General features: G+C 40.3%; 1 protein-coding gene across 1 annotated transcript in view; it reads right to left on the reverse strand.

Annotated features, from left to right (window-relative positions):
• RTN1 (reticulon 1) overlaps positions 1-21,961 on the reverse strand; it is a 280,842-nt gene extending 258,881 nt beyond the window's left edge. Inside the window, exon 1 of the mRNA XM_005561388.5 lies at positions 21,575-21,961. Coding sequence (XP_005561445.3) covers positions 21,575-21,815 — 241 coding nt within the window. The 5' untranslated portion in view covers positions 21,816-21,961. The remainder of the gene's footprint in view (positions 1-21,574) is intronic.
• Between the last annotated feature and the right edge of the window lie 2,019 nt (positions 21,962-23,980).

Consider the following 23,980-nt stretch of genomic DNA (forward strand, 5'->3'; position numbering starts at 1 on the left):
ATGCCTCCTTCTAAACCTCCCCAGTAAGTGGTCATGAAGCCTCTGCTTGGACCCTTCCAGTGCTGGAGAACGCCCTGCTTCATGCCACATGCTTTTTGGAATAGCTCTAACACCTGAACCCACAGTCTTTCCTGCATATGAAGAGACTGCAGAGGAAGCTGGCACAGATTGCCCAGCCCAGCAGTCAGGAAGTGGGCCCAGGGCCTGAATTTGTTTACAAATCCCACGTGAAGACTTTTAGCCAGGCCACTCTGCTGGAGACCTGAAATAATTTTTCTCACCAGGCCCAAACCTGCTTCTAAGCCCCACTTCATTAGAGCCTCCTTCATCTTAGCAACCACTTTCATCGTTCATCTGAGTAATGCCTCAGATTTTGAAGGCCTAGAGTTGAAGAGACCATCAAGTCTTCCTCTCCACAAACTAATGAAACATCAATTCACCATTATTGTGCCTTTTATCAACAGAAAATTAGGATCTAACTCGTAATGGTCACCACCTGAATGCAGCATCGCCTTTTTGAGGACTGAGCATCCAGGTGCACTGCTAGGTGCTAAGAAGGAGGAGTTGTTAATGGCAATTGTGTCAAACTAATCTCAGCACAAACTACTGCATTTTATTATATAAATTCTCAAGATAATTGAATGCTGTATCAAGGACATTCATCCAATTAATTTTTAAAATGTTAACAGAATCCATTTATCATCATAGTTTTAATCATAACTGTCAAGAATTGTTTTATTTTTTAAGTTAGCATGCTAGAGTTTTTAAAGAAATTCAAAGTGATATAACATATGAAGGTTTTTGCTGATTATTCTTATAACTCATATAAATAGGAGCAAGAATTTACACTGTAATTGATTTAAGATTGGCCATATGAGTCATACATAAAAGATCCAAATCCTGCTTCTAAAGGCTTTGAATAGTCATTGATTCTGTGAACTTTGAAAGCTTTTGAAAATGTGCTATGATCCCAGTATGGTATTAAGACTATTTTATGTAACCAAAGAAAAAAATACACCACCAAATTATAAAACTCTGGTACTTATATGCTTGGCTGTCTGCAAGGAATTATAGAGACTATCGGAGACATAACCTCTACCTCAAGGGAATTTCTGCCTAGACAAGGAAATCAAACATTAATTCACTTGATACAGTACAAAGTCCATGTACACAAATCATCACTGACGAAAGGACAGGAAGCACTCCAAATCCTTAGCTATCTATTTCAATAGTCCCCACCCCCCAGGAAGAATATGTGGTTTACTTTCCTGAAAATGCACATTTGTTACCAGCTATAACTTGAACCCCAATATCTCATCCCCCGATCAACTTAGCAGGACCTTGCTGGAAGACTCCTTTTCTATATGTAGTTTATGGCCTTGGTTGGAAACAATAGAATTATGCAAATTAGTTGTCACCCCTACTTAGATTAACCAAATCATAGTTCAATACTCTGCTATATATTCAGTAGGCCATTAGATCATAAATCTAATCTAATAAAGTATATAACGTGTTTATCACAGTGCCTGCCTGCCTAGCACTAGGTGCTAAATACATGTCAACTTCTTTCACTTTTATCTATTTCCTCTCTTTTCCTTAACTACTCTCTTTTCCCCAAAGTATAGAGTACATTTTAATATTTGAGCATGGTAAAAGAAAAACCAATTAACTCCCTGATATTGCTATCCAAACACTGCATTTGCAAATCTCCAGGCTAGTCATGCAGAAGAGAAAAAGTATATAAATACACCCTTATATCTGAGGGAAAACCCTCAGCTAAATTCTTCTCCATTTAGATAAAGTTAATGTGAGTCTTTTGGAAAATCCCCAGACCGAGGAAGGAACATTTCAGCCCACAGGCCTGACTCAGCCCACTGCTTGATTTCATTCAGCTGGGGGTGAGAAAGCTTTGGGTGGCCCTGTACAGAACCCCAAGAATGGCTCCTACCCCTGAGCCCCAGGGGCCTGCTGGAGTCACCCCACTTATAGAAGTTTCTCCTGGTTTAAGGATCTAAGCAATCATAAACACATGAATCACAATTTCTAAGGGAAGTAAAGCCAAGAACTCCCACTCTCACTTACTCTAGGTTCTAGAATTTAGGAAAGTCTTCTTATCTACTTCTCTTTTCCTCTTCTTTACAAAGCCATTCCTTTTTTTTCTTTTGCTTCCTCAAAGGGCTTCCCCCTCTCTGTGTACTTCTCTCTTTGTTAACTCTCTTTTCTCTTTTCTGAATTCCTCCACTTCCTCTTCCCTTTTGTCTATTTGTGTCCATTCCAGGGGCCAAGCCTCTCCTTTCACCGCCACCTCTTCCCAGCCCCATTGCTCCTCTCTTCACCCTCACTTCCGCTTCTGGTGTCTCTTCTCCTGTCTCTTCAGCTGACACTCATTACTTTCTTCCCTCTTTGCAAAGTAAAGCTGAATTCCATGTCCTGGCTTTGTTGTCTTGTAGGACAGTTCTATTTTTCCTTATGTTATACAGGCACTCCTCCACTTATAATCGGGTTACATCCTCATAAACCAGTCATAAATTTAAAATATCATATGTTGAAAACACAATGTATCTCAAACATTATAGCTTAGCCTCATCTATCTTAAACATGCTCAGAACATTTACATTAGTCTGCAGTTGGGAAAAATAATCTAACACAAAGCCTATTTTATAATAAAGTGTGGAAGACCTCATGTAATTTATTAAGTACTGTGCTGAAAGTGAAAGACAGAATGGTTGTATGGGTACATGAAGTACAGTTTCTACTGGATGCATATTGCTTTTGCACCACTGTAAAGTTAGAAATCTTAAGCTATTTTAAATTGGGGACCATATACATTTTGAAGACAGAAAGCCAGGGAGTATAATAAAGAGAGCATGAGACTTGGGAGTCAGAGATGTGGCTTTGCCCTCTCTCAGAATCTACAAATGTAAAATGGGGATCACTCAATAAATGATGTCAGTGTTCCAACCACTTGAAAGAGGTTAGTGGTTATTATGCAAATAAACAACAACTGATAGAGCATAACAATAAAAATAGCAAATATTTATACAGTCTTTACTATGTCTCAAACACTGTTCCAAGCACTTCAAAGAAGCCCACTGAATCCTCAAACCATCACATGGGCACTGAGAATGTGCAAAGCGGGTGGGATCATGGGTAGGTTTTTTTCTCTTGCAAAAGTTTCTTTTATCACTGTTTTTACAATTTTAAAACGAGGCTGTGGAGTTGAGCATTTCTATTTCACTAAGAAACTTGACTGAATTTTCAGTTTTATTATACACAGTTGTCTACTGATTGTTTTCCCCTGCAGTGCAGGGTCATTCGTAGAAAAAATAAAAACAAAAAAACTCCAGGCTGTTGTGATCAACCTATGTACCAACTTTCCCTTTTCTCAACAGAAAATAATGCTTCAAAAGATTCATATTGATGTGATAATACATGGAGCATATCATTCAATATCTTTCAATAAACGTTGTGTGACATTGTCACACAAATGATCACAGTGGAAACACAATCATTACTGTTAGGAAACATAATCATTATGTGTTAAATAATACACTTAAAGGTTGACCTTGATGTCTCCTGTCTGATAGAATGGCAGAGAATTTCATTTTAACAGATTGTTAAAGACTCCTCTTAGAAACCCATGTTCCCGGGAGTTACTATACCACATAGGGGTTAAATAAGCACAGAGCAGATTAGTATAATTAAAAAATAATAGCAACACAAAGAGCCTTGACAGCACATTTACTTTCAAAACAGGGGTTGTCTGGGGCTTATTGCCCTAGAAAGTATATTACTTCTGTACTTCTTTAAAATATGATTTTGTTGTTGTTGTTGTTCCTTAATGTTATTTATAAGAATAAACCAATTTGGCCAGGTGCAGTGGCTCATGCCTGTAATCCCAGCACTTTGGGAGGCCAAGGCAGGCGGATCACAAGGTCAAGATATCGAGACCATCCTGGCCAACACGGTGAAACACCGCCTCTACTAAATACAAAAATTAGCTGGGTGTGGTGGCACGTGCCTATAGTCCCAGCTATTCGGGATGCTGAGGCAAGGGAATCGCTTGAACCTGGGAGGTGGAGATTGCAGTGAGCCAAGATCACGCCACTGCACTCCAGCCTGGCAACAGAGCAAGACTCCGTCTCAGAAAAAAAAAAAAAGAATGAACCAATTCTTATTTCTGAGAATTGATATGCAAACATCCAAACTGTAAACAGAAACTGCTCGGTTTTAAAATATTGTACAATTTCTAGAAAGCAATATTAGGCATTTGCTCTTTCCAGACTTTTGGTAAAATAGGAACAGTTATCTAACACCATGGATTCAATTTAAAAGAAACTCACAGAAGTTCAATTCTGGTAATTCAAACATAATGGGTTGTAATTCACTCTTGTATTATCTATAATAAAAGGTTTGCTAAACAAATTGATAGTATAGTAAGTAGTGGCAACTCCAAATTTTCTACATATAATGGCACATAGGGGCTACAATCTAGTTATAGAAGTCAGTTGACTTATTTTGAAGCTGCATTTGCATGAGAAGCACTCTGATTTTACTTTGATGGTATGTTCATACATAAATAAAAGTAGAGCAGATTTTAAAAAACATCATATGCATACTTTACATAAAATTGAGAAAAAATGATCGTCCACATTAAAGAACACATATTTATTGAGGGTGGCATTAGATGGCTGATGTTTTTAGAGGGAGAATTAACATCTTCTCCTAGTCCCACCCCAAACATTTCCTAATAATAATGGTAAAAGACTGTTGTCTAATCTACTTAAAACAACATTTGGTTCCAAAAACTTTGGCAGTGACTGAAGTGTACACAGACTCAGTGAATGATGATACATCACTTACCTGGGCAATGAATATTCACATAGACCCATCATTAAGCCCTTCTCAGAGGCTGAGATTAGCTACTGTTTACTCGTAGAGCCATGACTGGAATCCAGTATGGAATCTCCAAATCCTCTCTCTTTCTCTCAGTTCTCCATAGTAATCCTCTGAGAGCCACAAATTCTGCTAGAGTATTTTCTTGAAATTAATACATCAAAATTTATGGAATGCAGACCTTTTGCCTGATTTAGACTGCTATTCCTCATAGTCTGACCATATTGTTATTTTACTGAATTTATCTATATATTCTTATTACGTATTTGTGTCATCTACCCGACTGCACATTTTGTGTCTGTGGACATATATATATATAGTAAATGCTCAATAAATACTTGTTGAATAAAAAATGGATGATTGAGATTTTATTGAACGATAAAACTATTGCCCCTGTGTAAACAGTGATCTCTATGAGAGTATCTGGAATCATTGATTTAAGAGTTAGAAAGTTATTTCATTTCCCCATCCATAAAAAGCCTCTGAAAAATTCCAGAATTTGTGGGTGTTTGTACAGATTTTCCAGTGGGGGTCTGTGATCATGAAAAGACTTTTTAAATTATTAATCTAATGTATCTTTTCTATTATAACCCCTCTGTCACAGACATGATCAACCCAACTCTGCTACACATCTCCAGTAACAAAAAACTCACTACCATATGAGGCAGTCTAGGCTATTTTGATGGCTCTGATGAATACTAGGCTCTAACTCCTTCCCTGTAACTTCTGACTGACCACAGCTCCATCTGCCAGAGTCACATAAACATGCCCAGAATCTATGCCACTTGACAACCCTTCATGTATTTTTAGACAGCTGTCATAACCCATCCTATCTTCTTTCAAGCAGTCTGTAAACCCTCAGCTCTTTCAACCATAGTCAAGGTTTCTACTATGACTTCTACCCCATCATTCAGTGCACCCAGAACTCTGCCCAGACCTGCACATGTTCCAACCCTCCCATCTTGAGGGTTGAAACAAGTATTTGCAGCTCTCTCCTACTTGTTCTGGGCATCTCGAGTTAACGAGACTAACATTTATCACGTCAGGGACAGCTGCTTCACTCTACTGACTTAAAGTGAACTTAAAGTTAACTAAAAATCCCTGTTTTTTCTCTATTTATGTTGCAGTTCCACTATGCATGACCCTCCCAGTCTATCCATGCAGTTAGTTTGGGGATGCTATTGCAGGGTTTTGCAATTATCCCTATTAAACTTTTCCTTTTTTTTTTTTTTTTTTTTTTTTTTTTTTGAGACGGAGTCTAGCTCTGTTGCCCAGGCTGGAGCGCAGTGGCACAATCTCGGCTCACTGCAATCTCCACCTCCCGGGTTCAAGCCATTCTCCTGCTTCAGACTACAGGCATGAACCACCACCTCTGGCTAATTTTTGTATTTTCAGTAGAGATGAGGTTTCACTACACTGGCTGATCTTGAACTCTTGACCTCAGGTGATCCGCACACCTCAGCCTCCCAAAGTGCTGGGATTACAGGTGTGAGCCACAGCACCCAGTAAAACTTTTACTTTTTAAATGCAATTAATTGTTGCTTTTGGCTGAGGTTCTTAAAGATTCTCAAGTTCTGTCAACCCAAGTTTTAACCACTGTCTTTCCCATTCAGATTTATGCTCACCGTAGTTCAGATAGATTTTCATGCAAGCTAATTCCTTATTTAATATGCAACTTTTACTGCACAGATCATAAAATAGATGCTGCGGCTGGGCACAGTGGCTCACACCTGTAATCCTAGCACTTTGGGAAGTCAAGGCAGGCAGATCACAAGGTCAGGAGATCAAGACCATCCTAGGCAACATGGTGAAACCCCATCTCTACAAAAAATACAAAAATTAGCTGGGTGTGGTGGCACCTGCCTGTAATCCCAGCTACTCGGGAGGCTGAGGCATGAGAATCGCTTGAACCCAGGAGGTGGAGGTTGCAATGAGCCAAGATGTGTGCCACTGCACTCCAGCCTGGGTGACAGAGCAAGACTCTGTCTCAAAAAAAAAAAAAAAATAGATGCTGCACAAGAAAAGCCTAAAACAGGCAACAGAGTGAGGTAATTAAGAGCATGAACCCTAGATCCAGACTGCTAAGGTTCATCAAATCTGGGTGCTGTCACTTACTAGTTATATGATCATAGGCAGGTCACTCAATATCTCTCTATCTCAGTTTGCTTACTTGTAAAATGGGGTAAATAATCATACCTACTTCATTGAGATTAAGGATAGGATTAAATGTAAAGAGCCCAGAACACATTGTAAGTCCTATAGAAATGCTCGTTTCATAAGTAACTTAGCTTATGTGTGCATATAAGTACAGATCGGAAATCAGTAAGTAGTGTAAATGTGGAAAACATCTCAACAACTAAAGGTAGCACTATATGGTTATTTTCCCTGAAGCCCACATCTGGACCAACATAGCTTAGATTTTATGCATTTAGCAAACATGAGGCAATACACCTGGTCAGTCTGTTTTCACTGTACCTTATTAATATGAATACTCAATGAACATCAGAAAAGGGGAACATGTCCTATAAACATTCCTGTGCTGCAGAGAACAGGGATTTTATTATTTATCCCCTTTTATTTTCTCTCTGTTTTCTTTCTGTTGTTGAGATTGGTCATTTCTATTGTTTCTCTTCAAATTCACTAACACTTTCTTCTTTCCTCTTCACTCTGCTGTTAAGCCCATCTACTGAGGCTTTTATAAAAATTATCTCGATTACTGTATATCTTAGTTCTAAAATTCCAATTTAGTTCTTCATAGCTTTTACTTCTTTGGTGAGACTTTCTATTTCTTTGCTGGGACTTTCTATTTCTCTGCTGGGGACTCTCTATTTTATTATTTATTTCAAGTGTGTTTGTAATTGTTGAATAATTTTTGTGATGGCTACATTAAAATCCTTCTCAGATAATTCTACCATCTGTGTTAATTTGGTGTCGATTGTCTTTTGTCATTCAAGTTCATATCCTACTGGTTCTTGTAATTTTCCATTAAAACCTGGACATTTTTGGTATTATATCTTGAGACTATGTATCTTACTTAAATAGAAGTCCACGTTTTCCACTCAGTCTCATCATTGAGCAGTGGTGAAACTCCTGACTCTCCTCTAGGCTTCCTCTAACACCATATTAGCTGGCAGGCAAATCTCCCTACTTAGCTTCTGCGGTGGGCATGGAGGTGGGACCTCAGTTTATTTCATGGTGTTTGGCTCGATACAGTGATTATTGTCTAAAAGTTTTCTATCCTGCTAGGTTGCCCTTTTCTGATCCTTTCACTAGAAACACCCATTTTTTTGTGGGTATTTTTTGTCTGTGCCCATTGGCATTTTCTGCTTGCTGGCTTCTCCAGTATCCAGCCTGAGATATAGGATGAAAACAGAAAACCCCGAGAACCTACTGCTGTGTCCTTCCACAGGTCCCATGGTCTCTAGTAAGTCTGCCTTCTTCTCTTCATTCACCTTTCAGAGACCCTTTCTATTTATTTCACATGAAATGTCCAGGATTTTTAGCTGTATTTAGCAGAAGGGATACAGACCCCATCTTTCTAGAGCAATCATGCTTTTATGTAAGACATTAATCTACTGAGTTATAAGACTAGCCTGCAGATTCTCACAAGCCCACAGGGCCAGTTGATTTAGCCCTGTACTTGGGCGTAGCAGGAGCTAGCTTTCACTGTGTTGCCTTCTCTAGTAAGAGAAGCAGCCTCTTCCAGACCAACTCCCACACATACCTGGGACAGCTTCCTAGGCTTATTGCCCTTCCACTGAACAGGAGAATCAGAATAGATTCCATCTGCTGTCCTCCCTCATTCCAGCTGGTACCCATGGGCACACCTCAGCCCTGTACTCACAGATCATTCATCAGGACATGGGAAATGCAGCAGATCACCACTCCTACTGCCCTCCTCCAAAATATCTTCCCATGTGGATTACCAAAACTGACTTATCTCCACCCCCATCCTTCCTGGCTCTACTGTCCTTCCCCATTGCTATTTGGCTGAGGTCCAGCTGGACACAGCAAGCATTTTATAGTAAAACAGCTAAGGCTGAGGTTCTTTCTCAATCTTCATTCTCTTCAGCATCTGACACTGCTGACCAGGCTTCCTATTAATAGTACCTTACAGATACAGAGTTATTTGCCATTTCCATACATCTTCTTACGTTATCTCATTTTATCTTCATATAATCCTGTAAGATAGCCAGAATGGTATTGTGTTCATGTTATGTCATATATGAAGAAACTGATACATAAAGCAGTCATATGACTTGCCCACATTGACATGATATTAGGTACCAAAGCCAAGGCTAGATAAATCTGATTTCTCAGTCAGGACTCATTCTGTACCATGTCATCTTGGCTTCTGTGATACTGTAATAACAGGAGTACCTGTAGTTACAATATGATTGCCAGGCACTCCACAGGATCTAATACCATATATACCTACTATAGAATCTGAGGCTCAGGGAGCTTAAAGCTAAAGCTTTAAGCTTTTTAAAATGAGGGGCAAGGAGCATTTCCTCTGTCTTTGGCCCTCTGTCCTTTCCATACTACATAATCGCTATGGCTTCTCTTCTAATTTTCTAAATCCATATCAACAATCCTGTTTTCACCTGCAAAATCCATTTCTTTATCTACAGTTGCCAAGTAGAAATTTCCATTCAAATGGCTTGTCGTCATTTCAAGCCTCATATGACTAAAAGTGAATTCATTATCCTCACTCCTCTAGCCAGTTCCCCCTCCCACCCTTTATAGCATAACTTTCTCCCAGCCATAGGGCACAAAACTGTAGTCATTTTTGATTTATTCCTCCCCTCGTCCCCAGATCATGTCTGTTAGTCACAAAGTCCTGTTGACTGTTCCTGTGAAGCCTCTCATCTTTCTTCCCATATACCTCCCTCTTTATTCCCATGGCTACTTATTCAAGGCCCTGAAATTGATGTTACTGGGTTGGCTTTCTTCCAGCAAAACTCACAGGTTTTAGGATTATCCTCATTGAATTCATCTTCTGTTCTACTGTCAGACTAATCTTCCTTAACATAGCTCTGTGATATTACTTCCCTTACATATAAGCCTGCAAAGATCCCAGAATCCATAGAAAAGGAGACTAGAGTTCTGTGTAGCCATCAAGCCCCCCAGAATCTTCTTTCTCCTCATCTGGATGAGCTATGAAACTGAGCTCATCATTGCTCACTTCCTTATCATCATCCCCATACTCAGACTGCCTTTCTGCTCACTTCTGCCCCCTTCCAATTCTATCCATTCTTCAAGAGACCAGGTACATTGGAACCCATACAGTCACGAAATTCCTATCACACATATAGTTTCTACCATCCATCCAAGGAACAAGCTGCATGCTGACCTGAGTTATTCATCTTTGCTTTGTGGGAGTCCGCCATATCTCCCAACTGGATGGTAATAAGCCCAGGAAGAAACAGGGAAAGGGGACATGGCTCATGCTCCTCTATTCCCCACATCTCCTATAAAATGCCAAGCATGAGCAGGAAAGCCAATAAATCAGTGCTTCTTATAGCTTTAATATGCACCTGGTAGGCTTGTTTCCCTAGGATGAGGTCTGTGGTCACCCCACGTGATATTGGAGCAGGTAGTTTACAGGCCGTATTTTGAGAAGCCCTGATTTTTTCAGAGTGAGTTGAAAAATTAATGCCGAAGGCAGACATGACATTGTTTTCTATTCCTTTGCTTATCAACTAGATCAGGAATCATTCAAATATATATAATTTTCTGTTGTTCAAGAGTAGTTTAAAAAAAAACAAACAAACAAAAAGAAAGCCAAAGATTTGCTATGCATAAAACAAAATTCTAGGAATTTTGGAGAATGTGACATTCAACAAATTTTCGAAATTCAGAAAGCAAGAATTTGGTCTATAACTGATTTTACAAAAAATCTCATGCAATAGATGAATTAGAAAAGGCATTTGGGGATTGGATGTGGAAATTGGAATGGAGAATTCTTCCAGCTAAAAATTTAATTCAGTAAGCAACCCAGGAAACATGGTTTTCCAATGAATAATCTGCCATAAATATATAGATAGTGAGGCAGAGAAAGAAGGAAAGGATCTTATGATGCTTTTAGCATTACAAAATTATTTAATGAATTTCCAAAACATTTTAGAATATGTTGAATATTTATGAAACTAGATTCAGTAAAAAATGAAGAAGATAGTTCAGCAAAAAGAATAAAAGAGATACTCGCAGATAGCATATTTTATATTTATGTTAATAATCCAAAACTGGATAAAATTATGTAGTTCTTAAGAAGCAAATATGTCACATTACGGAGTTTTCTTGACAATGGAGAACTAGAGGAGGATTTTTAAAAGGCCACAATTCTGTGAAAAGCACATTTTAAGTAGTCAATTTGGGATAACTATGGTTTTTGTGATGGACAGTTTCCAGTTTCATTAGTGTGTGGTTCATTTTTGAGAAATATGTAATAATTTTAAAATAATGATATGGCTTGGCTGTGTCCCCACCCAAATCTCATCTTGAATTCCCACGTGTTGTGGGAGGGACCCAGTGGGAGGTAAATGAATCATGGGGCAGGTCTTTCCAGTGCTGTTCTTGTGATAGCAAATAAGTCTCATGAGATCTGATGGCATTATAAAGGGGAGTTTCCCTGCCCAATCTCTCTCTTTGCCTACTGCCATCCATGTAAGACATGACTTGCTCCTCCTTGCCTTCCACCATGATCATGAGGCCTCTCCAGCCATGTGGAACTGTTAAGTCCATTAAACCTCTTTCTTTTGTAAATTGCCCAGTCTCGGGTATGTCTTTATCAGCAGTGTGAAAACTGACTAATAGAGTAAATTGATACCAGTAGAGTGGGGTGCTGCTGAAAAGATACCAGAAAATGTGGAAGCAACTTTGAAAGTGGGTAACAGGCAGAGGTTCGAACAGTTTGGGGGACTCAGAAGAAGACAGAAAAATGTGGGAAAGTTTGGAACTTCCTGGAGACTTGTTAAACGGCTTTGACCAAAGCCTGATAGCAATATGGACAATAAGGTGCAGAATGAGGTGGTCTCAGATGGAAATGAGGAACTTGTTGGGAACTGGAGCAAAGGTAACTCTTGTTATGCTTTAGCAAAGAGACTGACAACATTTTGCCCTTGCCCTAGAGATTTGTGGAACTTCGAACTTCAGGGAGATGATTTAGGGTATCTAGCAGAATAAATTTCTAAGCAGCAAAGCATTCAAGATGTGACCAGGGTGCTATGAAAAGCCATCAGTTTTATAAGGGAAACAGAGCATAAAAGTTCGGAAAATTTGCAGCCTGATATAATGCGATAGAAAACCCCATTTTCTGAGGACAAATTCAAGTCAGAAGCAGAGATTTGCATAAGTAACAAGGAGCCAAATGTGAATCCCCAAGACAATGGGGAAAATGTCTCCAGGGCATGTCAGAGGTCTTCACAGTAGCCCCTCCCATCACAGGCCCCAAGGCCTAGGAGAAAATTATTTCCCAGGTGAGTCCAGGGTCCCGTGCTATGTGCAGCCTAGGGACTTGGTGCCCTGCTTCTTAGCCACTCCAGCCATGGCTGAAAGGGGCCAACAAGCTGAAGCTGTGGCTTCAGAGGGTGCAAGCCCCAAGCCTTGGCAGCTTCCATGTGGTACTGAGCCTTCAAGTTCACAGAAATCAAGAATTGAAGTTTGGGAACCTCTGCCTAGATTTCAGAGGATGTATGCAAGTACCTGGATGTCCAGGCAGAAGTTTGCTGCAGGGATGAAGCTCTCAGGGAGAACCTCTACTAGGGAAGTGCAAAAGAGAAATGTAGGGTCAGATCCCCACACAGGTTCCCTACTGGGGTACCACATAGTAGAACTGTGAGAAGAGGGCCACTGTCCTCCAGACCCCAGAATAGCAGATCCACTAACAGCTTGCACCATGTGCCTGGAAAAGCCACAGGCCTCAATGCCAGCCTATGAAAGGAGCCAGGAGGGAGTCTGTACCCTGAAAAGCCACAGGGGCAGAGCTTCCCAAGACCATGGGAACCCACCTCCTGCATCAGTGTGACCTGGATACCCAAGACCATGGGAACCCACTTCCTGCATCAGTGAGACACGGAGTCAAAGGAGATCATTTTGAAGCTTTAAGATTTGACTGCCCTGCTGGATTTCAGACATGCATGGGGACTGTAGCCCCTTTGTTTTGGCCAATTTCTCCCATTTAAAATGGTTATGTTACCCAATACCTGTACCCCCATTGTATCTAAACAACTAAGTTATTTTTGATTTTACAGGCTTATAGGCAGAAGAGATTTGCCTTGTCTCAGATGAGACATTGGACTATAAAATTTTGAGTTAATACTGAAACGAGTTAAGACTTTGAAGGACTGTTGGGAAGGCATGATTGGTTTTGAAATGTAAGGACATGAGATTTGGGAAGGGCCAGGGGCAGAATGATATGGTTTGGCTGTGTCCGCACCCAAATCTCATCTTGAATTCCCACGTGTTGTGGGAGGAACCTGGCGGGATGTAATTGAATCATGGCGCAGGTCTTTCCCGTGCTATACTCATGATAGTGAATAAGTCTCACAAGATCTGATGGTATTATAAGGGGGATTTTCCCTGCCCAATCTCTTTGCCTACTGCCATCCACGTAAGACATGACTTGCTCCTCCTTGCCTTCTGCCATGATTATGAGGCCTCTCCAACCATATGGAACTGTAAGTCCACTGAACCTTTTTCTTTGTAAATTGCCCACTCTTGGGTTATCTCTTTATCAGCAGTGTGAAAATGGACTAATACAAGTAATAATGTAACAATAACAATGTCAAGTTAGGAATTGTCTTTTAGGAAGATATAAACATCTTAGTGTAACCAATGACTTTCTTTCTGCATTTCCCCCATTAAAACAGCAACCTGGCTTTTGCTTGAATGTCATTAACTGGGAGAGAATCTCTCTTTTCTGATAAGTTCTAATTATTAGAATATTTTCTTTCATTCAGAAGAAATCTAGTTCTCCAAATCACTAGTTCTAATTTTGCTCTGTGAAATCAGCCGGGTCAAGTCTTCTTCCTTTGCTTCGTGAAAGTTCTTCTAGTATTTAACATTCAGATCTCCATTCTTTTCTTTTGGATAAAAATTCTTAATTTCTTTAACTATCTCTCAAACGTCATGTTTTCCAAAAGCCTCCCAATTGCCCTGCTCTCACTGTATTATAGCTCGTCAATGTCTCTCAAAGCATGGCACCTAACCTTTAGTATGAGACTCCAAATTTGGCCTGACTAGAATAGAATATAGGGGAGCTATTACCTTGTATAATGTGCACCTGAGACTTTCTATTAATACTACCTGAAATTATGTAAGATATTTTAGTACTTTCACCATACCACTAGCTCATATTTAGCTAATTACAATCCTCAAAATTCCCAACCCCCACCATGAACTATTTTAAGTTGCATCTCCTACGTTCTATACATATTAAATAGAAATTTCAGAACTTATAGTCAAGATTTTACATCTATAATGTTACAGGCCACTGTTTCCCTCTAAAAGCCCCTAGGCAGAATCCTAGGCCATTATGTCCCTTCCTAAAGATATCCATTAGCGTCTGGTTTACTGTAACTCCCAGGATCTGTCATGGTTCATTGTGATGTCATAAATCACACAGGTGACTGTTTCACTCCTATTTTCACCTTTCTTCTGGACTCCTCCAACGATCTTTTCTTCTGGAGTCTCTTTCAGTTTTCCTACTTCATTGCCCACTTTTACTCAGTTTTCTTTGAAAGACCTCTGAATATTTGAGTGACCCAGGACTCCTTGACCTCGTCACTGTCAACACTCACTCCCTTGGTGATCTCATCTCTATACAAACAACTCCCAATGTATACGTGCAGGTCAGATCACTCCCCAGCCCCATTCTACACTGCTTACTTGACGTCTCCACTTGGACATCAAACAGACATTCAAAAATTAACATTTGTAAAACCAAACTCCTGGTTTTTCCCTAAAACTTGCTCTTCCTAAAGTCTTCTCAACCCCAGCTAATAACAAGTCCATTCTTGTGTTTACTCAGGCCAAAAATCACGGCACATCCCTTGTGTTCTTTCTAACACATTATATACATTCAGAATATATCTAGAATCCAACCACTTTTCACCTCTTCCAATGCTGTTACTCTGGTGCAAGCCACCATGATTTCTTTCTCAGATTATTGCAATGGCCTACTAGTAGGTCATTCTTGCTCCACACCAACCACCACCACCCCCATGTCAGATTCTCAATACAGAGACTAGAGTGAGTCATTAAACTTAAAACTGAACTCTAAATATGTTCCTTCTCTATTTAACACCTCTCCCATTCCTGTGGCTCTCATCACACTCAGAGTAATATTCAAAGCTGTTATAAGGGCCTACAGGACCTAATCTATCCATTCCACTCTACCTCTGACCCTTTGCTCATCCTCTATCATTCTCCCCTTGCTTACTCCACCTCATGGCTCTTCCTGTGGTTCCTTGAATGTGCTAGGCACACTCCCACCCAGGACCTTTGCAACGGATATTCCCTCTGCCCAAAATGTTCTTCTCTCAGACATCTGCATGACTGTTCTGTCACTTTCTTCAAGTCTCTGCTTTAAAGATACCTTATCAAAGAGGTCTTCTTTGACTAACCCTCTCATTCCCATTACTCTGTTTTGACCTTTTTCATAATACTTATCATCCCTTGATATAGATGTTCTGGTCTCTGTTGCCCTTCCTTACTCTCTCCTTGCCCCTACCAAGAAAAAAAGTATATTTTATGGATGAAAGGCTTTTATCTGTCCTTTTCTGTACTATAATCCTCAGTGCTTAGACAATGCCTGACATATAGCAAGAGTTCAATAAACAGTAGTATAATCATAAGTAATGCTCTCTTGCTGAAACTAATTACAATGGTTACCTCTGGAGAGGAGCAATGGACTGTTGAAAGGTAAGGTGTGAAGACTTCCTTTTCTCTGCTTACCCCTTTGCACCTTTTAGATTTTAATACCATGTATATGTATTTTCTACCCTCCCCCAATTTTTAAAACTGGGGCAAAAATAATTTTAATAAACAGATTTATCTTGTTGCTTTTGAATAAACATTAAAATCAAGATTCTTTTTCATAGCAATGCTACCCTGTAGCATATCAGCTATCCTTTGAAATTTTGTGCAGTTTATAAATTAAAGAACATGCTTTCTATATCTTTATGTAAGTTGAGCATTTTGTAAGTTCCTAGAAATAGGAAGTGCTACATGCGTGTTGGTAATTCAAAATCTGAAAAAGAGGGAAATAATGTTGTACAGGCATTATGTTTTAGTGAACTAGAGGGAATTTCTGAACAACATTTTCATTCTTTTCTAAGGGTCTATGAATATTTAGCATAATAACACATTCTTAGATTCTACCAGCAATCAGTGTCAAACATACTGGTTTATAAGTTTTAAGAATCCACCATTTTCCCCTTTTTGAAAATCACTTATCAAATTCAGCTTTTCTAGCCCTAGTCTTATTCTCCAAAGATACTGGGAATGAATTTAAAGCTGCTCAGCACACTCATTCAATTCCATGAGATGTAAAGTAGTTGGATGTGAAGAACTGATCTCATCAAAGTAGTAATACAAGATTTTACCTTCTGTTTACTTATCCTGGGATCCAGGTATCTCTTTCTGTATGTTTCGATTTTCCAACTTAACAATCACTGTCCATTTTAAATTAGGGAGCTCAAATAAGAATTGAGAAGCTCTTCCCTCCCTTTTCTCATATCCTAATACTACAGCATCTTCCACAAACAGTGGGCCTCTCTGGCTCGCACTCTTCTCACCGTTCTCCTTGCCCTCAAATGTTATTTAACCAAACAAAACTGGTTGTCTTTCATTTTTGGACCATGTTCTTTATAATGACTTTAGTGCACAGCATTCCTATATAGATATATTAGTCTCTTGAAATGTCTTTTATTTTCACTGCTCTCTGAATTTTCCAGCATCGTTTTCAAAACTCCCTTAGTCACCACTGAAATAATCTAATTGTTGAATAAAATCACAACTAACTAATCCAAAGATCTTGATGTAACATTTAGCCAGTTATTTCTTTGAAGATGCAGAGAATGAGATAGATGATAGAAATAAAGGGAGAGAAAGATTTTCTTTTTCACAGCTAGACAAAAAGGCAGATTTTGTCTTTCACAGTCTGAGCAAGCTGTGCTCATATTTACTTATCCTGTGTTGATCTCAGAACACTAACTCATACCCTTGTGCCCATGGGGTTAGATTATTATAATTCCCTTCTAGTCAAGCTTCCAGCAATAACTTGGGAATGAAGAAAAATGAAAAATAACACGAAAGGAATGATTTGGCTAAAGTAAATACTGTGAATCAGAAAGGTGCACATGTTTTAGGAAGCCATGACCAACCTGTGTTTAGCACAGATCCTTACACAAAGGAGGCATTTAATATGTCTACTAAGTTGAATTGAACTGCAATGGTTTCTCACTTTACAAAAGATAATAAAAGCTTTCTGTAATCCCTGTAATCCATGCTCCCAGGGATAGACAATAAAATGGGCAAGATAACCAACAACCCTTCTCTCAACCCTCAGAATCGGAATTAAAAAAGAGGAGAGAGGAGAGCCTACGACCAAGGTAATGAGCAGGGTGGTTTTGTTGGAACAGTAAGTTCATGAAGGGAAAGTTAAGCTGAAAGCCTTTATAATATTTATCAATGTATTTTTAAAGTATGTAAGCATCTCTAAATTTTAATTTAACCTAATTTGAATTCCCTGTATTAAAGAATATATATTGTACTTACTTACAGAAATGGTATTGATTGTATCTAGAGGATATGCCCAGAGAAATAAATTGCATTCGTTTTCCAAACTTTTATTCATCTTATATGTTTCTTTAAAAATAGTAATAGCAAAGTGTAATGTTCCTTACCATTTCAATAGAACTGTAGCTTTCTCAAAAGAAAGAAGATTGGAATTTATACCTTCTGAAGGGGATTACCTGGAAATGACTCCAAATAAAAAATGTCCACACATCTGTCAAACACATCCAAAAGTGAAGACAGTTAATCTAGCCTCCAAATGGAATTTAGAAGATGACTAGCAATGTGTTATAGTTCTTTAGATTTGTTATATTAAGTAGAATAAACACAGGGTATATGAAACCTTCTGAAAGTTATTTAAATCATGATAGACTGAGAATAGTTTTTCCAATACAGCATCACATTTAGCATTTGAAAAATGCAGACATATAAACAATATGGTCCATGGGAAAGTAAATTGGAAAATGCTTTTTGTAATTATCTTGAAATTTAAGTCAAATTATCTATAAATTGATATCACTGCAGCAAATCATATTGGACTGATTTTTCCTGACCATTCTCCATCATGTTCTTGATTTTGCTTTCCATATGTTAAGCAGTCGATGAGTTAATTTCCAAAGCATGCAATGAGTTAACTTCTATTTCATTTTGTTCAAATGTTCTATTTAAAATTCTTTCTTTAAACAAAGGACCATTCTTTTTTCCTTTTGTTATTGTATGCTCCTTTTGAATAGTTTCCAGGAATAAAATAACTGATCATGAAAAAACAAAACAGTTGCTCTTAACATTCTTTGTATAAAGTTATTAGATGATGGTACTTGTATGATTAACACTAACATGTTGTAGCTACCACGGTGTATTAAATGTTCCCTTGTCAACAGACATAATTTCACATGTCCATTATCAATTTAGAAATGAAGTTGTAATTTTAGAAGACAGTGTTATTTTGTTGAGACTATTTCCACGCCACAAAAGGGACAGAAGCAATGAGAATACCTGAAAATAGAGGACGGATGGCGTTTTATGGTGCAGTTTTAATGATGTTTAAACATATATTCATTCCAGGACACTGCTGAGAAATATTTTTGGAAATGTTCCTGGGAGAATTTTAATTACCATCGATGTATAAAAATAAATAACAGAATATCTGTCCAGATGGCATGATTGGTGATGTTTTTCAGAAAAACAGTTTTTAAAACATCAATATCTGTCTTAAATTTCCATCTGAAAAAGAAACAAACTCTGTTTACAGTGCATCACACTCGAAGTCTAAGTTAGTTCTTAGTTTGAGTTGAGTCCCAAAAAGCATCACTCTTTAAAAAAAAAAAGCACTCTTCTGCCATGTGGGGACACAGTGAAAAGACAGCTGTGTATGGACCAGGAAGCAGACATTCACCAGACACCATTTCTACCTTGATCTTATATTTCTCAGCTTCTAGCACTGTGAGAAAATAAATTTCTGTGTATAAGCCAAAAAAAAAAGTAAATTAAGAAATACAGTGTAAAGTAGTGTGCTTAATAGGCGTCTCTGATACAATTGAGGGCTGACCTGCTAACTTTGCTTATAGCAATAGAACTGCCAAAATAACAGACCAGGAAGTTGGACGAGATTTCTCTGGAATTTTAAGATCTAGCTATTTATTTATATATCATTTCTGGCATTTGAGTCTCTTATAGCAGCACATCCAGTCTACTTAATAAGAAACATAGAGATTTAAGACATTAACCAATCAACAACTATATCAGAAATTCCTTCAAGCCACAATCATAAACTAAAAAATTTCTATATAAATATGCAAAATGTGTTCCTTCCATCTTTCTTCATTCTTCTCCTATCCAAACGTAGTAGTATCATGTTTGATTTTATTACTATATTTGTTGCCTAGGATAGAAAACCCTAAACACATTCAATAAAGCAAGGTATTTCTATAATAATAATACTAAAAATGCCAAATGCATTGTTACTTATTACAGCCACTTTTCTGTAACAATGCACTATACATTTTGAAATTGCTAAAAAGTAAATTTTAAATGATTTTACCACAAAAAATAAGTACATGAGATGATGGATTTGTTAATTAGCTAATCATTTGACAATGCAGACATATATCAAAACATCACACTGTACCCCACAAATATATATTCTAAGCATTTCCTATATAATAACTTTTGTGGATATGTTACTGAACATGGGGCACTTAGCTTCCCTTTTCTAGTTCACATAATCTTGGTGGCATTAATAGGAGGTGGGTAATGTTTCATAAAGAAACGATTTACTTTGATTACAGTGGATAAAGATTCTGAACTATGAGCAGTCTAGCCTCAGCAAAGAATGGTAAAGACAAAAACTACCTTCCTTTGTCTATTATCATTTGCCATCTTCTTTTGCAATTATAAAGAGTTTTGTTTCCATTTGGATGCAGAAGTTGAAGGAGAGACTGCGCAGCCATTCTTAGACTTAAATCCTCCCCCACCCCCAGGGATATAATAACTAACATACAACCACTGGCGTTTGGCGTTGGGGCTTTTGAGTACTTTTCTTTCTTTCTTTTTCTTTTTTCTTATATAGGGTCTCCACTTTTTCTCTTCCCTTCAGGATACTGACAAATTTTATTCAACGCATTCTCCAAACCTCTTTTCCCCAGCTTAGATCTTTTGTACCAGGGCGGTTAATTACGATTACCTTAGGCATTCCACATAACCCTTAAGAGAAGCTTACGAAAAGGGGTTTCTTTAAATCAACCACCAAGAGCACACACACCAGTCACACTCCCCTTCCCCTCCTCTGGGAGCACCCACCACCCCAGGCCTTCTAGCTCTACATTGCCAAAACTACACAGCTCCCACTCCACCATAGCAAAGCTTTCTCAGGAAAGAGCACCACACAGCATCCCCTTTCCTCTCTCTGGAAACAGCGTTAACCAGGCCGGCAGCCTCAAAGCACGCTTCCTGGATTCTTTGACCAGGATGCGCCAGGGGCCTGGCCTCCCGTTGGACACTGGCGCGCTCAAACTTCGAATAGGGCGTCAGGCGAAGAAAGGCCAAACCCAGGGCAATTTCCTGGGGGGAGACGGGGGGGCGGGGCGGGCGGGTCAGACTGCTGGTAAACTGTGCTACGTCCACTCACCACCACCCAAGCCCTACAACCCACAGCCAGGTCCGCCGCATTTCGGACTTCCAAGTTTCAACGCTCCCTGCAAGGTGGGGCCATCCGGGCAGCGACGAAATACAGGTTTTGGGCGGGGGCAGCCACAGCACCCTTGCAAAGCTGTGCCTTCCGAATTAGGGACAAACTCCCTGGGATTTGTTTTCTGCGGGGGAAAAGGTGAAGAGATGTGGGGGGAGTAGGGTATGGTGGCGATTGGTGGAGGGCAAGTGTAAGGGGCAGTTACAGCCACATCTCTGCCCTGGACAGAGCCGGGTCCAGGGGCTGCGGGCCTGCCTGCCGCTGGGTTGTCAGCATCTCCTGCAGCCGGCGCGCACACCGCGCGCAAACACGCCCCCCAAAATCCCCACAACCTGTCAAACGGGCCCTACAGCTCGGAGCCCCCTGGCAGGAAGGAGAAACTTGTACCCAGACTCGCCAACAGTCAGAATGCTGCGGTTTGTCGATGAGAACAATTTTTAAAGCGGAAATAATCATGATAATGAAATAAAAGGATCAAAAGCATCTTGACTACTTCTGAGCCTTTGGGAAAAATAAAATTGTTGTTTTCTACCAGCCCGCGAATATTCCCAGTCGCCCGTGGCGACGCGGGGGTGGGGTTGGCGCTCAAGGCAGAAAGCGCGAGGCAGGTGCCCAGGAGAGCCGCGCAGAAGGGGACTGACTGGGGGGCCCGGGTCCCCGACGCCATTTGAGGGGCAGCGGCGCCCGCCTTACCTGTGGATGCAGTTTCCATGGCAACGGGCGACTGCCGGGCGGCGCCCGAGCCGGGTTCCCGCGGCGCCGCTTCCCGGGCCCTGGCGCCCAACCCCGGGCTGGGCTCCCCAGCCTGCGGCGCTGGCGTGGCCCCTTTCGGCGTCACCGCTTCGTCCTCCCCCTCCCCCCGGTCCCTGAGCCACTGGGACCCCGGGCCGGCCAGCGGCAGCAGCTCGTCCTGCGGATCCGGCGGCGCGGCCATGGCTGGCGGTCCCCCGGCGCGGCGACGGCGGCTTGGCTGGGCCGAGGCTCGGTGGCTGCGCGGGCGCTCCCTGCTGCTGTCCCCGGAGGGACTCGGCGCTCGGGGAAGCTGCGGTGTCTCAGCGCCACTGCCGCCTCTGCTGCAACTCCGCCGAGCCGCTGCCTGCTGTTCTTCCCGCTTCAGCTCCTCCTTCTCCCCCCTCCTCTTCCTCCGGCCCCGCCGCGGCCGCTGCCTGCGCTCCTCCTCCTACTCCAGTCGCTGCTGCCGCCGCCGCTTCGCTACTCCCAAGCCTGTTATTACGCAGGTGAAAATGGCCTGCTTGGTCCGGGTCCTCCTGGGCACGTCAGCCCCCAACCTGCAAATGGCAGGCCCGGGTTAGGGGATGTGCCAAATCCACTCGAATCTTCCTCTCGTTTGGGGAGGAATAAAAAGGAAGAACCAGCAGGTAGAAGCAGCCACCAGCAGCGTCGCCTTCCCAACTCAGAAAGTTAAGCCCCGACTGGTGTCCTGGGTCCCGAGGCAAAGAGGAAAAACTAGAGAACTCAGGGCCACAGTTCTGAGAGTGAGCAGTATGAGTTGTGGAGGGGACACAGGTCTGAGCGGGGAAGGGGTGGAGATGGATTCTGATGGCAGATGGAGACCAGGGAAGCTGCAACCCCGAGGTTAAATCCTGCGTTTCCAGAATGGGCCTGAAAATAGTGGAGTAAAGGAATGAGTTATCAGGACGGCCTCCAAAAAAAGCTTAACACATCTCACCCTGACCAGCCCTGAGTGCAAACAGGATATCAATAGGCAGGACAAAAGCTGTACATATCCTTTCAGAAACACTGAGCCAAGGCCATCCTAATCATACGTTGTCTCTGCAGTCTGTTGTATTTCAGAAGTTGGACATTCCATAAGCTTGCATCTTTTTCTTTACAGTTCACTGCGACAAAATGGAAGATAGCAAATAAACCCAAACTCAGAGGAGGAAAGTGACTTGCCTTATCATGTATTATGCCCATATGAAGACCCATCTTTTCAAATGTCTTGTTTTATTGGTTCCCCAGTTGTTTATATAATAATAAAATAATATGCCTTTAAAAACTAAGATTCACCACAACACACAGGGTGAAGGAATAGGTTTATCCACTGTTTCTTCTCTAGAAAAGGAGGGCGCAGACGGTACAGCACACTGTGAGACTGTGGGACTCTAGGCCACCATGCTTATCTTGAGGATTTCATACCTGTCCATTGGTATATTCAAAGGCCAACTTCAGGACCATTCAGGTGCTCCTCAATAATGCTAAAATGAAAAAGCCCAGATTCTGCCTAATCTTTTGTTCTGCTAGTGCACTAATGTTCAACAGATGACAATAAATTAGAGAAAAATCATTCACTAAACAATAAATATGGCTTCCTAAAGCCAGATATCCTGGAAATCTGATGGTCACCAAAATTTTACATTTTTGATATACTCAAAATTATCCCTCATGATGGAAATGTTCACTATCTAGATTGTGGTTATAGCTTCACAGGTGCATACATATGTCAAAACTTACTGTTTACTGTAAATATGAACAATTTAATGTGTTGTTAGTTATACCTCAATAAAGCTATAAAAATAATCTCATCCAAAAACAACAAAATAATTGGTTATCATGAATCATAAAGATTTTTAAATATCTTTCCATGGGAAAACAAGAGCGTATTTAAGAAACCGTTAAGTTGAAAAGCTTATTCCACTGCTGTCTTTCCGTGGAGCTTAATCCTGCCTTGTAATTAGAGGGCACTTATAAGCTTTTTTCAAATCTATTACTTAGTATTCCCTAAAGCTTCAGAAATACTAGATGGGAATTTATCATGGTTTTATTACTAATAACAAGACAAGAACATAGGCAATTCTAATGATATAACCTTAAAGTGGTTATTGATGAATACTAATATTTGAGAACTGCTATGCAAAGGAGTTACATACAAAATAATAGGAAGTATATTCTTTTGTTTCTCTGAGAAACATAAATGAAAGTCATCATTAAAAAACTAGGAGGCTTAAGCAAGCCTCTTTTTTCCTTATGATTAAATAGATAGGAAGTTTGGGGATATGATTCTAATTATTTGTCATATTTCTTTCATACTGCTCAATACTCTCATTGAGAACATGTGAAGGAAATAGCCAGTTAAAT

The sequence above is a fragment of the Macaca fascicularis genome, chromosome 7 (genome assembly GCF_037993035.2).
Source record: "Macaca fascicularis isolate 582-1 chromosome 7, T2T-MFA8v1.1".
Taxonomy (NCBI): domain Eukaryota; kingdom Metazoa; phylum Chordata; class Mammalia; order Primates; family Cercopithecidae; genus Macaca; species Macaca fascicularis.